Source organism: Rattus norvegicus, chromosome 14 (assembly GCF_021556685.1).
Source record: "Rattus norvegicus strain SHRSP/BbbUtx chromosome 14, alternate assembly SHRSP_T2T, whole genome shotgun sequence".
In the NCBI taxonomy this organism is placed as follows: Eukaryota; Metazoa; Chordata; class Mammalia; order Rodentia; family Muridae; genus Rattus; species Rattus norvegicus.
Genome location: NC_141547.1, coordinates 82,708,008 through 82,723,192, shown reverse-complemented (window position 1 = coordinate 82,723,192; position 15,185 = coordinate 82,708,008). Strand labels below are relative to the sequence as shown.

Sequence of the window (15,185 nt, the reverse complement as noted above, 5' to 3'; positions counted from 1 at the left end):
AGTGGTCAGGTTTAGCAGCAAGCACCTTTTCTAGCTTAGCCATCTTGCTGGTCCCCCCTCTATTTTTTCTTTTATTAATTAATTTATTTATTTATTTATTTGGTTCTTTTTCTCGGAGCTGGGGACCGAACCCAGGGCCTTGCGCTTCCTAGGTAAGCGCTCTACCACTGAGCTAAATCCCTAGCCCCTTTTCTTTTAATTTAAATGGTGCTGGAGAGATGGCTCAGTGGTTAAGAGCACGGTTACTCTTCCAGAGGACCCAGGTTCAATTCCCAGCAGCTATGTGATGGTTTACACTTATCACTAGCTACAGTGCCAGGGGATCTAGTGCCTGCCCTCTTCTATTGGGGTTTTGGGGGGGTTCTATGCCCCCTTTTGCTTCCAGGTATCTGCAAGGTATTTCTCCACCCACTTTAGCCCATAACAGCTCCTGAATAAAAGGCACTGCAAGCTGGTATTTTTTATTAATTAGCTTCTGGCACTTGCTGGGCAGGTTCTGAGCTATTCTAACCCTCTAAGCTGTTAATACCCAGATAAATGCCCCGTTACGTGCCATCTGTGCCCTGCTCTGGCTCTTTCTGCTCCACGTGTGTCCTCGTGGCTACTCTGTCATTGTGGGCTCACGTCGAATCCTCCTGGTCTCTCCACATGGTTTCTCTCCTTCTCTCTACCTGAGACCCACCTCCACTGTCTTCTCCTGCCCAATCGTATGTCGATCAGTCAGCTCTTTATTAACCAACTGGAGATGATGGGAAACAGCTTTTACATAACACTGAGACCAGAGATGCTTGACCATGCCGTCCTTAACCGGTTAGGATGTCTGAACACAAAAATGAGCATCTGGATATTCAGTACCCAAGACCAACCTCCAGCATTCTTCTGACCTTCATGAGCATCAGACACACACGGTACACATATGTACATGCAGGCAAAACACTCATATACATAACATAAATCTTTAAAAAATTCATGTGTATTTATGTGTATGTCTATGCCATGTGCATATGGGTGCCTGTGGAGAGAAGATGTTGGATCCCGAGATCTGCAGTTACGGGCAGATGAACCACCTGGTGCTTTGTACTACTGAGCCCCCTCTTCCAGCCCTCGGTTCTTATCCCTGACCCTCTCAAACAGACTAAAAAGAGAAAGAAGGGGACCACAGCAAGAATGACACCTGGCCTAGAGGTGAGAGAGAGGCCAGGTTTGGCTTCACAGGCTCTTTGGGCGGGGGAAGGAGTCATCAGAAAACTCTTCTCACCCTGTATACCGAACCGCTCCCTCCCTTTGGTGATACTCTGAGGACCAAGAGGCTTGGGGTGCAGGGAGAGTGTAAGCTATTCGCTGAAAAAGTTGGTCGTTATTTCATTACAATGTTATCTTTTGCCTTTGGTTGTCCCCCACAGCTGCAGCCCTGCCCTTCAGCTTCCTGCTTTGTGCCAAACAAGTGGGATTTATACACCTGATCTGCCGTTCCCAAAAGAGTCCAGCAGTTGCCATACTTGTTTCTAGCTGCCCTGAGTTGGCTGCACTTGTCCCTGGTTCTTATTGTCAGGTGGAACATGAACTGATTGATTCAAAGGGTTTCTTTTTTTTTTTTCTTCTGTCTTATCCTCCCCTCCCCCCATTTTTCTTCTTTTTTCCAAACAAAAGGCTGGACTGGGCTTTGTGCATGTGGATTCAGGCATCAGGGCCTCCTGAGGTCCCTTTGCTTGTAGATTTCTCACTACTATGAAGCCTGAGGCCCAGTCTGAAGAGACCCAGCTTAGACCCAAGTGCAGTTCCATGGTGCCTCTCCTCAGTCTGTTACTCTGGTTCCAGGGGCTCTAACTGCCTCTTCTGGCCTCCATGGGCAATTCACACATGTGGTGCTCGTACATATATGCAGGCAAAATACCTATACACATCACAAAGAAAATGCAAAACACAAAGGACTTCCTCTATGTCCAAATAACATTTTAAAAGAAGGGGGGCAATAGATCCAGTAAACGTTGAAGTTCTGGTTATATTTATTGCCCCCTAATCAGGGCCCATTGTTTGAGGCACCTGTAGATGTTTGCTTAGCCAGGCTGCCTTCTAGACTCTGACCAGAAACTGCTGCTGATATAAGCAGATATGGGCAGTAAATAACTGGCGAGGGCGACCGGCCTGGCAGAGCGGAAGAACGTCCTAGGCAGACTGGCCTGCAGATTGCTCTTCCATCGGGCTTCGCGGGATTCCCCCAAACTTCATGCTCATACATCTCTCTTACTCCTGAACTAAAGGTTTCGAGACAACCAGGACTGTTGGTTTGCAGGATTTTAAGGGGGCAAAAAAGGCCAAGAATGTTCTGTGCAATGTGGACCCTGGAGGGAACAGAGGAAGGGAGAGAGGCAGGTATCCTGGGTGTATATATCTGTTCAAATACTATCGAATGGAAAAGTTTTATATATATTTGTTTTGTTTTACTTTGCGTGCGTGCATGTGTGCGTGCGTGTATGTATAAACATGTGCTCTTGAATGACTCAGTGCAGAGTGTAGGGATCAGAGTATTGTTCTGAGCCAGGGTCTCTCGTTTCTGTGACTGAGACGCACTTGCTTCCTGTCGAAACAGAGGAGTCCTGGTTTTGTTTTTGTTTTTAAATCTGCTGAGCCATCCCCATCCCCAGTGGTGTCAATCTGTAACAGAACAGAGGTCAGGTTCGTGCACAGGGGACTTCAATAGGCAGCTCTCCTGTGAGCGGGAATGCTGTTCCAGTCCAGGCATCCTGCTGATCTTTGGAGTTACAAAGTTTGTGGTAATTTTGTAGGTGGCAGTTACACCCAACCTTCCAGTTAGATTTGTTGCCAAAATATTATCTGTTCTGTGCCAGACCTATGCAGGACCATGGAAAAAGGGAATCAAGGGCTGGAGAGATGGCTCAGTGGTTAAGAGCACTGACTGTTCTTCCAGAGGTCCTGAGTTCAATTCCCAGCAGCTACATGGTAGCTCACAATCATCTGTAATAGGATCTGATGCCCTTTTCTGGTGTGTCTGAAGACAGCTACAGTATACTCGTATACATACAATAAATAAATCTTTTAAAAAAGATAAAAAGAAAGAGGATCAAAATGTATCTGTTTAGAGCTGAGAGTAAGGGCCTCAAATGGTAGGACTGTACAGTTTATAATTAAAGAACAGATCAGATCAGGTGAGTATGGACAAAGTGAAACTAGCCGTGCCTTTGGGGGCATCAAGAAAGATGTTTGATTAGGTAAAAAGATGGGGAAAGTGTGCCAAACAGAAACAGTAGCTTAAGTGTGAGTGTGGGGAAGTGTCTCATCACTAATGCTGTCCTTGTAAAGAGCAGGGGGCCTCCAGGTTCTTCCCAATCACCTGGTAAGAGCTTCCTCTGTTTTGGGACTTGAACTCAGTATTCCAAGTTGGGTCCCAAGTCCCTGTGTAGTTAAGAATGACATGAACTTCTCACCCTGTTGACTCCAGCCAGGGTTACAGGCCACAACATTTCAGGTGCACGCATGGGCACACACACACGCACACGCACACACACGCACGTCCAGCTTTATGTGGGGGACTTTGTGGTGCTTGGCAAGCATTCTGTCAGCTGAACCACACACCCCCCTTTACTCTTTATATAAATGCTTAGTGAACGACTGTATAGTCTAAGACCTAGGCTTGGTTGATTTTCTAGTCCTTTAAAATCAACAGTAGTCAACATGATTATGATTTAATCATGTGTAAAATTTGTGTCCCCTATCTCTAATGTCGACCCTTTCTTTCTCTTACCCCAACCCCCAAGGGAAAAAAGCTCTCTTTATATCCCATGCTCATAGAAATTTTCCCTCAGGGCTCAGTTTGAAAATTACTTCTTCAAGGAATCCTTTTTTGCTCTGCCCCTGTTTTCCCAGTTCTGAATTCACTACGCCTCCTCGCCACTGCCCCAGTTATAAACACAATCATGCTGTTTGAGGGCTGGAGGCGGAGCTGGCATGGAATAAATATGTGCTCAAATAATGGCCTGAAAGGTATCTATTGAATTTAACAATACCCGGGCGCTTGGTGAGGCAGTTTCAGAGAAATGATGTGTGGAAGGTGGATTGCAGTGGAGTGTGGAGCTGCCGGGAAATGGGGGAGCCAAGTGCAGTGTGGTGTGGCCGCTTCCTCTGTAGATGCGGCTGTGAGAGGGAGAAGCCGGAATGGCTGCTGGCGGTGTTGTTAGGAGAGACCCGCTCATTTAAATGACAATGGAAAGGCCTCAGTGCCAGGGAGGTCAGAGCTGCTCACCAGCGGAAACATTGTACTTCAAAGAAGCAGGACAGAGATTCAGAGGCAGGGCCAAGTCAGAAAGCAGGACAGCAGCCTCACAGTAGACCGCACCAACTGGACAGTAGACTGCATGGTTGAGCTTTAACACTGAGCAGGTGCTCGCCTAAGTGTTCACATAGAGAAAATAGGGTGGACTCATGAGGAAGGACATGTGCTCTGAGTTCTGGAAACAGCCAGACATCATTGATTCAGAGCCAAGAGGTTGAATTGTTCAGTAAGTGGGTGGCCAGGTTATAAAGCAAAAGCAAGAAAGGTGGTGTGGGCTGTGGGAGGTAGGAGAATCAGGAGTTCAGGGTCACCCTCAGTTAAATATCCTAGTTAGAGGCTAGCCTCTAGAGTCCTTATTTAAAAAAAAAACAAAAAACAAGTCCTTGTTTCAAAAACAAGGTGTGGCTTCAAAATAATGAGCTGTGTTAGATGGAAATGGACACTTCTTGTAGGTTTATTTGGGGGAGGGCAAGGAGGACGGAGGAGGGTGTTGGATCTCCGGAGCTGAAGTTACGGAGGAGGGTGGTATTTAACTAAGAAGACTCATTTGGCTCTGACTGGTCCCATCCCCTCTCATTTTGATCCCTGGAACCATAGGACAGAGCTACTCCCAAACGTTGTCCTCTGATTTTCATAGACACACTGTGGCACATGCATATCATCCCCCTGCCATTCACACGCATCCAGGTGCACACATAGCACACACACAGTCGATATGGTATATGTGTTCTAAGTCCCTCTCAGTGAGTAGGAGTGTAACTTAGTCATAGAACACTTCCCCAGCATTCACAGGACCCTGGGTTTGAGCCTCACACTGCACAACAGAAAACACACACACACACACACACACACACACTCTGCTCTCTCTGTCTCTCTCTGTCTCTCTCTCTCACACACACACACACACACACTGCTTTCTTTGCTCTCTCTCATACACACACGCACACACACACACTCTCTGCTCTCTCTGTCTCTCTGTCTCTGTCTCTCTCACACACACACACACTGTTCTCTCTGTCTCACACACACACGTACATAACTTTCTCTCTCTCTCTCTCTCTCTCTCTCTCTCTCTCTCTCTCTCACTGGTTCATCATCTTGCTCAGTGTTTAACCTGGCCTGGGCCTAGTTTAAAAGCGTAAAGTAAAACCTTTTTACTTTGTAGTTTTGAAAAATGACAATGTATGTATACTGAGTACCACCATTCTGATGCATAAAAACACATGTGCGTATATATAATAATTAATAAAAGTATTTAATGTACTCTTTTAATCTCAGTATTCAGGAGGCAGATGGGGGAAGAGCTCTGTGAATTTTAGGGCATCTTGGGCTACATTTTGAGTTCCAGGCCAGCCAGTGCTACACATAGAGATCCTATCTCAAACAAGACAAAAATTATTTTAAAAGAAGAGGGAAAAAAACTTTCAGATTCAGGAAGGCTGGTTGAAAAACCAACCTGGTGGGCTGGAGAGATGGCTCAGCGGTTAAGAGCACTGACTGCTCTTCCAGAGGTCCTGAGTTCAAATCCCAGCAACCACATGGTGGGTCACAAACATCTGTAATGGGACCCAATGCTCCCTCTGGTGTGTCTGAAGACAGCTACAGTGTATTCATATACATGAAATAAATAAATAAATCTTTTTTAAAAATACTTTAAAAAAAAAAAAAAGAAAGAAAAAGAAAAGCCAAGCAGGCAGCACAGGCCCTAAAGCCTGGCTCTGGTGAGTCAGAGAGAGGCAGGTAGATGAACAAGTTCAAGGCTCGTGGTACAGAATAAGTTGGAGACCAGTTTGGATGACGGAGTAAGATTCTGTCTAAAAAGAGAAGGGCTAGAGTGTTTCCTTACTGTGCACAAGGCCTTGGATTCAACCCCAGGACCACAAGAAAAGAAAGGAAAACGACTGGGCATTCATGTCCCGACCCTGAGGAAGCAGTGGAGAGGAGCCAGCTTGAAGCTCTGTCCTCTCATTTAACTCCCTTTGGGGCACAAAGAAGTCAACCCCTCACTGGCTGCCCCCATAGTGCTGAGCGGTCTTGAAGTCCCCCAAGCGCGCTTTGTCTATTCACGGCCCCTGTGTCTGTGGCAGTCTAGAGTTACCCAGAGAAAACAAAGCTGCACACAGAGTGTACAAGGGAGTCTTGTACCAACCTTGCCCCTGCCTGAAGGGTAGAGTTAGGTGTCCCGGCCTTATTTCTGCTGCCTATTTTACTTAGAGAAGTTGGCACTTGAGCCACACCAAGGGCCCTGCTTTGTTTGGATTTCCTCTGTTTTAGAGGGTCATAAACTAGCCTGAACCAGTCTTAACCCACAGCCCTGGAACATCCTTTCTCCACCTTTGCAAATCTTCTCCAGCTTTCAAGGCTCAAAGCTCTGCTTCTCTACAGAGACATTTCTGCCCTCATTTGAAGGAACAGCATTAGCTTGGAGGAGAGGAGAGAGTAGAAGCTAGACCTCTGTTTAGTCAGTTTGCCACTCACATACGCACATGCACACAACCGTGCACACACAGCCCTCAGCATAAATCTTTTCATCCATCCATTAAAAGACTGCAAGATTATTTGAGACTGAAACTCGTTGGATCTATGAAAGCAGTAATAGTTCTTGGCATAGGAGACAGGAAACATTCATTAAATGCCTTCTCTTCTGTCACCAAATTAAGACAGTTCTGCCTCTGAAGCAGAAAGTTCTAGTATGGGAGAGTTGCTTCTTTTCCAGTGGACTTTCTCTTTAAGCACCAGAGCATCAGCCTCCATCCTGTGGCTTTGTGTGGAGAGGACCAGTTGTGTTGGTTGATTGAATAAATGATCTCCTGTTTGTTTTGCTTTTCACATTTGTGTATGGAGGAGATCCTGTGCCATGGGACGCTGGTTGGAGCATGAAAACCAGAGGACAACTTAAGGAAGTCAGCTGTCTCCTTCTACCATGTGGGCCACAGGGGTCAAACTCGGGTCAACGTGGTGGCAAGTTCCTTTATCCACTGAACCCTCTTGCCAGCCCTAGTCGAGACATAATCTTGCTGTGTAGCTGGGGCTGGCCTCACAGACTCACCTAAAGGTTGGCTTTGTCTTATCTAAAAGGAGGAACAAGGGTCACGTGTAGTGGCAGGTGGCACCTTTAGTCCCAGCTCTCTGGAGGCTCAGGTCTATCTATGGAGTACCAGGTTAGCCAAGGCTTCACAGAGAAACCTTGTCTTGAAGGAGAGGGAGGGGAAAGGGTTGGGGAGAGGGGGAGGGAGAGAGAGAGAGAGAGAGAGAGAGAGAGAGAACAATCAGTTATTTTAAATTACCTGTGTGCACTTTTAGAATGTTTTCAGGATTTCAGGAGAGACCACCATGACGAGAAAGGTACTCTGCCCACATGGGAAGGACGGGTAGCTCACTTTTATTCTAACACAAGTGGTCACAGTGTCTTTTCCGAGTTGCCTGGGGGCCGGCTAGTTTCAGATAAGGGTCAGCAATGGGCAGCCAAAGTGGAGTTAGCCCCTGAAGTCACTTAAGTTCTAAGAACACGGCATGGTCACAGTGTAAACCAGCGTTTTACCAGATCAAGGGATTAAAGCATTTGCATAAAGGTTTACAAGGTGGGGCAGATAAAAAAATATTTGAATTCCTAGTCATAAAAGTTTTACAGTGTTTGATCGAAAAGACTAATGTTTAATGTCTTACACACACCATGGCCTGTGTGTGTCAGGGCGGAGTAAGTTCTCCCTCCACCATGTGTGTCTCAGGGACCCGACTCAGGACTTCAGGCTTGGTGGCAGATACCTTTACCAGCCGAGCCGTGCTACTGGCCCTATCAGAGACATTTTTGTTTTACGTTGAGGTTACTTTTGAAGCAGGGAACTAAAGGAGTTCCCTTCCCTAGAGAGATGTTGGGATGAGGCTTGTAAAGTGTTTACAGAGGTTTCATGGAGGGGAAACAGCATAGGCAGTGCCTGATCCCTTCTGGGAGCTTCTGTTACTCGACATGACTGAAATTCTGTTCCTTGCTGCCTGCTACTTAAGGGGGTCTGACCAGCTTGGTTTTGTTTCAGGTGAAGAGGCCTGGAGGTGTCGGGGCTGTGGCAACTATGTTCCCCTGAGCCAGAGGCTGTACAGGACAGCCAACGAGGCCTGGCATAGCTCCTGCTTCCGGTAAGTGCCTCTCCTTTCGCTCCCATTGCGCTGTGTGATCTGAGAGACACAAAAAGCAAGCTTCTAGCTAGAGAATTTTAATCTTGGTGGGGCGTTAGGGGCAGGGAAGGAATGTACAAGGAGGAACAGCCCTAGCGCCAGATTACAGCGGGGGAACCACAGATGGGCCAGGTGCCCTGGAGGAGCGGAGCAGGGGGAGGAGCTGGGCAGGGGGAGGAGCTATTCTTGAGTTTATCAACACCCTTGCTTCACAGCATGGAAACCGGCCAGAAAGAGTGCCTTCCTTTCCCCACGACCACACCACTACTTAGGAAGGTACCTTGTGGCAGCTTGGGTGGCTGGCAGTGTCATCTCTTCCCCACAGGACTCCCCAACCCCGTGTCCCTCCTTTCTGTGACCGGCTTTATTATTGCTTTCCTATTTTCGTTGAGAATCGGCTCCGTTTCTTTTGTTTGCTCTTTGAGACCGAGGGTAGCCCTGGTGGAATTCGATATGTAGACCAGGCTGGCCTCAAACTCCGACTTGTTTGCCTCCCCAAGTTTGGGAGTAAAGGCGTGCACCACCACCGCCCAGCTGAGAAGCCGCTCAGTTACTTAATAATCCCCGTTTCCGCAGTGGGGGTGAGTGGGGGTGTGAGAAGGCACTCGCTGTCAGGCGGGGCCATCTGAGTTCTGTCCTTGGGCCCTCATGGTGGTAGGAGAGAACCAATTCCCGGAAGAGGTCCTCAGACCTGCCCTTGCATACCATGGATGTGCACCTGCACAGAGACACACACACACACCAAACAAACAAATAGATGTTTGTTTTTTTTTATTATTTTTTAATTTACAGGCTTTTTTTTTTTTTTTTTTTTTTTTGGTTCTTTTTTTCGGAGCTGGGGACCGAACCCAGGGCCTTGCGCTTCCTAGGTAAGCGCTCTACCACTGAGCTAAATCCCCAGCCCCTAATTTACAGGCTTTAAAGCCACATTGGTTTCTGCTTTCTGAGACTCAGTTATAAGAAAATGGAGATGTTACTAGGGACCCCAGTATAGAGTATGCAGTAGGCACCCACCCGGCATGGTCTCCTTTCAAGGCCTTGCCATTGCGTACAACAGTTCTAGCCCACAGTCATTCCGAATGAGGCGCGCCCTCGGTAGAGGCTGCCCCGTCCTCTATCTGTGCCCGTGTCTAACAATGAGATAGATGGATGCTAACAGAGACTGTGCAATGTGAGCTGGACACACAGCTGTCTGTGCTGTCAAAACAGTGGAGCTTCCTGTGTTTGCTGTCCTCCACCCTCCAAGTTCAAGGTAGAGGTGGGCCCGGAGAAATCGGGCCACTGAAAGCTGGAGAGGCACCAATGGTTTCTCTCCTTTCAGCTTCAACCCAGACTTCTTGCTTTCCCTGTGGTTCCAATGGCCTTGGATTCTCCTCCCTCTGCTTCTCCTGGGCTGTTGTACATATAGAAGCAGTGGCTGTTGGAGCCTTAAGCGGCCCTGTAGGTAACGTCTTAGGAACTTCCTTTCCATTCATGGCTGAGGTCAGCCTTGCTTTGGCATCGACCACACAATCTAATGTGTTCCTGCCACATTCCTAGTCATAGCATTATTTTCTGTTCAGACCAGCAAGGCAGGGTAGAAAAGCTGCCCTGGTGGGGTTTGTTTTTTTTTGTTTTTTTTTTTTATTGTTGTTTTTTCTTTTTTTTGGTGGGAAGTGTGGGGCTTCCAGACAGGGTTTCTCTGTGCAGTCCTGGATGTCCTAGAACTGGCTCTGCACACCCAGGGTTATGTGCTGCCACACCTGGCTAGTTCTTGTTACTTCTCATGACTAGGAGAGACTGCCCGTCACACCCACCGAGGAGTAGAAGACAGCTCAGGGTCACTCACACTGTGGGTGCCAAGAGCTGGCCTGCAAACTGAACCCTTTGCAGTTTTGATCGGATGTTTGCTTGTGAGGGCGTGAAGAGAAATGTATGGGTGGGGTGGCATACCTGTCATTCCAGCTCCCAGAAAACTGAGGTGGAAGGTTCTGAGTTTGAAGCCAGCCTAAGCTACACAGCAGTACCCTGCCTTTAAAAGAAAAAAAAAGTATGCAGTTGGTGGCAACAGCGGTGGTGGCAGTGGTGGTGGCAGCCATGGTGTACACCTTTAGTCCCAGCACTTGGAAGGCAGAGGCAGTCGGATCTCTGAGGCCAGCCCAGTCTACAGAGTGAGTTCCAAGACAGCCACGGCTACACAGAGAAACCCTGTCTTAAAAACAAAACAAAACAAAAGTAAATCGTGTTAGCATGTGGGTGCAAGCTATAGAGTGAGATCAAGGGCTCAGCAGAGCCTTTCAGGTATTGTGTGGCCTTAGGTGGCTTCTGCCCTTTTAAAATGAAGATAAGGACATGACCTCGCAGGCTTGTCGGGAGTACTGGATCAAACACTGAAGAGCGTGCATCTACACACCTACAGGTACACACTCACACCTCTGGTTGTGGAGTTTCTGGATGGCATCTTTGAACTACTGTGGTGCTGTAAATCAAAGCTCGTGCCCATGGGGATGGGGCGGGGAAAGGGAGGGGTGGTAGAGTGTGGGTTCCTGACGGCTCTGCCTAGACGGCTCTGTGATAGCTCTCCTGAAGGAGAGCATCTCTCATCTTGTGAACTTTCTCATGGTAGAAATCAGTGCCCTGGTGGCCTTCCACAGAGGGTGCTCATTTGCCCTGAGGAGGGTTTCCGGTCTTCTGGATCCAATTTCACTTTAACCCAAGTCAGGGAAAGCTCTTCAGAGCTGGGAAGGGCTATTGGTTTGACCCCAGGGGCAACCTGGGCTAAGGGGGATGTGGGGCTAAGGAGCCCGAATAGTCTTTTACAATCTTTTCACCCAGTTCTCCTGCAGTTCTGGTGAAGTTTAGAGTATCTGGTACAGGCTGGCTGGAGGCAGGATCTTCCCTCCCTCTGTGCTGAGAGAAGTTCATTCTTCGTGACTTCCGTCCAGCCCTGGTCTTCCCAGCTGGGCCAAAGTTAAAGAAAAGGAAGCAGATGTCTCCCCTCAACACCTTTGTTCTCCCTGGGTGAGGCTAGATTTTGAATGAACAGACTGCTGGGATTTGGTCCAACCTCTACCCCTCCCCTCCTTAACTGTGTTCCATGGTGATCTAGAATGACGTCTACAGTCCCACCTCAGAAAGCCTTCCCTGGTTCTCCTGTGCCCAGGACATCTTAAGACTGGAACCAGGGCCTGTTGGGTGGAGTTCAACTCACAGGTCCCCTGGAGGTAGCTCAGGGCATTGACACTTGGCCAGGATTCCTCTGATCTGCCACACACATGGCTGACCAGCCCTTGTTCCTTTTCCTCTCCTTCCCATGGGCTCTGTTTAAACTGTGCGTGCCTCTGAACTGCTTTTCTTCTCTCTCTCTCTCTCTCTCTCTCTCTCTCTCTCTCTCTCTCTCTCTTTTCCTTTTCCTTTTCCTTTTCCTGTTTCTCTTTTCTTTCCAGACAGAGTTTCTCAGTGTAACCAGCCCTGGTTGTCCTGGACTCACTTTGTAGACCAACTTGGCCTCAAATTCACAGAGATCTGACTGCCTCTGCTTCCCAGGTGCTGAGATTAAAGGTGTGTGCCACCATGCCTGGCTTTGGCCTGCTTTTCTTTGAGTCTAAATCTGGAGCTGTTCTCTGAGGCTCCTGGCCTAGATCCTCTTGGGGCTAAGAGCAGAACCAGAGCACGTGCTCAACGCAGCTGGAGTTAGCCTGTGGGACTGTGAGTGGTGACCTGGCTGTCCCACCTGGCTGTCTTGCCCCCCCCCCCCTCTTTTTAATAGCGTCTCATATCCCAGGCTGGCTTTGAACTTGTGCATAGAGCTGAGGATGAGGTTGAAGTTCTGATCCGCTTTGCCCCCAACCTGAGAGCTGAGACAGCAGGCGTGGACCACCATGCCTAGCTTATGCTGTGCTGGTTGAGCCAGAGTTTGCCGCGTTCTTCCAACTGAGCTGCGACCCTGGTCCTTACAGAACTTTATCTTGAGACCAAGTTGTCCAAGTTGGCACTTCCATGAGCTTCTCAGGCGAGCCTCAAGTTTGAGGCCCTCCTGTCTAGGCCTCTGGAATAGCTGTTGTCACGATGTATCACCACAACCCAGCTTTCATTTCCCAGTGGCTCCCTCTTATCACAGGAGTTTAGCCTGTTAAGCAGGGTCCTAGGAGAAAGAGATGCTACCCGTGTCCATCTTCCACAGCCCTGAGCTGAACTGCTACTATTGGGTCTGGTCCCTACCTCCCTTAACAAAGGGAACCTACCACCCTAGGACACTGGTGACTGACTGGCCTTTCTCAGGGTGACACACATAGACTGAACCGTATCTTGTCAGAAGCGTTTGACGGTGCCTGCCCTCTGGGGAAGGGCTAATGCCAGTGGGAGGGAGCCTGTGCTCACCCTATAGGGCAGCATGCTGTGTCTGCTCCGTTCATGAGCCCAGAGGGTGCAGCATACAGAGAAGCAGAGACTGTAGGGTAACAGTTGGCTGGCGACAGGTACTTCTTTTCTTTTTAAAGATTTATTTATTATATCTAAGCACACTGTATCTGTCCTCAGACACATCAGAAGAGGGCATCAGATCCCATTACAGATGGTTGTGAGCCACCATGTGGTTGCTGGGAATTGAACTCAGGACCTCTGGAAGAGCAGTCAGTGCTCTTAACCACTGAGCCATCTCTCAGTACTTTTGAAGTACCAAGCCATATTAATTGTCCCCATCTAGGTGTGGCATCTAGTTACAGGTCTGGGAACCACAAATTAGCACTCCATGCCAGATCCTGTCCTGACCATTTTACAAACATTTGCTTATTTGCTCTTGAAGATAACTCAGTAAATGAATTACTTGTTTTACCTACTTCAAAAATAAACAGCCACTTGAGAGGCTGCCTCAGGGGTGCCGTGAGCTTGAGGCCAGCCTAGACTATACAGTAAGACCTTGTCTCAAAAGCACATGCCAGAACCAAGCCAGGTCTGGTGCTTCAGCCTTGTACTCTGAGCACCAAAGCACTCGGATCATGAATTCATGGCTGCCAAGTGAGAGACCCTGCTTCAAAACAAACAGACACACAGATGTAAATAATAAAGCTAGTGAACGGAGAGTTACCTACTAACCTTGCGGAGCCAGCTAGACGCTTGCCTGGAACCTGAACCCAGGCTCCTGCTGTTGTGCGTCTTGGCACGTGCTCCTGAATTATGAGCTCATCATTTAACCCCATTTCAGCTTCTGTAATGTGAGCCGAGCACAGCTAGTGTCAGCTAACCTTGAAGTCTGCTTGCCTTCCTCAGTGTGAGAGTGCTGTCAACTCTGCCTTAGGCTCCTGGTGGCAGGCTGTGGAGCCACTCTGCCCTCTGCTGGTCACTGCAGGTGCTGGCCCAGGTTTTGACTGCCTGTGATGTCTCAGGAAAGAGATTGTTTATCCAGTTTATCTCTGAGGAAACCACAAACAGGCAGGCCACTGAAGCCGACTATGGATGCTGGCTGGGGCCTGCCTGACAGAAAGGAAGGAAGGACAGACACCTGGGCCTTCCTCTTCCCTCCGGAAACTCTGGGATGTAGCAGCATGTAACCTCAGTGTGCCCTAATCTTGCACTTTGCTTCTTGAAGTTAGAAGCCTTGTAGCCTTCAGGCAGAAGCAAAAAGCTGGAGAGGGAGGGATAGCTGCCTGTGGGCATCGGACTAAGAGCTTTGCTCATCTGATTCAACCCTGACACCTCTACTCTACACTAAAACAGAAAGGCCTGTTAGCAAGATGTCTCCTGCCGTACAGCTGACTCTGTGCGTGCACGCACGTGTGCATGCATATCTAGGTTAGGACTCCATGCTAAGCTCCCACTATACATCCACATACCACTGAGTTACGCAGCCCACTTTTAAAATTAGTTAAGTTTTTAGACAGGCCTCTTATGATGCTCAAGTTGGCTTGTAGCTCTTTTGTTGTTGTTGTTGTTGTTGTTGTTTTTTGTTTTTTGTTTTTGTTTTTTCTTTTTTTCGGAGCTGGGGACCGAACCCAGGGCCTTTCGCATGCTAGGCAAGCGCTCTACCACTGAGCTAAATCCCCAACCCCCCCCTTTTTTTTGAGGGTCCTACTATGTACCCCGGCTGGCCTGTGTAGACCAGGCTACCTTTGAAATCACAGATTGGTCTTCCTCTACCACTAGAGTGCTGGGATTAAAGGCGTACAGCACTAGGGCCAGCATTCCTGGAACTTTCTAGGTAGCTAAGGAAGACTCTGATCTTGCTGCACCCCTTCCCTTACAGGTGCGAACTGCCCTTTCTAGGTCATAGCTGGCTTGTGAGTGTAGTTCTCTCTGGTTCCCCAAGGACGCTCTCCTCACTGGGACTCCCAGGAGTTAGCTGAACCAGGCTGTGTGTACCTGGGGTCTGGCTCCTTAACCCCTGTGAGCCTCGTTTCTTATCTATGAGTCCAAGGAAATAACCTGCCACAGACACAGTGGCACAGACCTAAATTTAACCCAGCGTTCAGAAGGCAGAGGCAAGGGAAGTTTGAGAGCGAGGCCAGTCTGGATTACAGTAAAATGAAATTAAAAGGAACCACTGTTCGGAGTGATTGTGAAAATGAAGCGAATGGCTCGTGCCTTTAACCCTGGCATTCAGGAGGCAGAAGCCAGCCTGATTTGCATATCCAGTTCCAGTCCAGCCAGGGCTATACTGTGAGACCCATTTCAAAAATAAAAATAATGAAAAGGCATTCTGAAAATTCCGGAATGGGTGTAATGTGGAGTGAACAGTACTTCTCAT

At 48.3% G+C, this 15,185-nt stretch overlaps 1 protein-coding gene across 11 annotated transcripts in view; it reads left to right on the top strand.

Annotated features, from left to right (window-relative positions):
* Limk2 (LIM domain kinase 2) overlaps nt 1–15,185 on the top strand; it is a 78,292-nt gene that overhangs the window by 7,021 nt on the left and 56,086 nt on the right. For all 11 annotated transcript variants that reach the window (XR_015636561.1, XR_015636560.1, XR_015636564.1 and 8 more), the window contains 1 exon segment: nt 8,326–8,425. Coding sequence is in view for 4 of the 11 variants with exons in the window: in XM_087582729.1 (XP_087438855.1) it covers nt 8,326–8,425 (100 nt within the window). In the remaining 7 variants the exon portion in view is untranslated.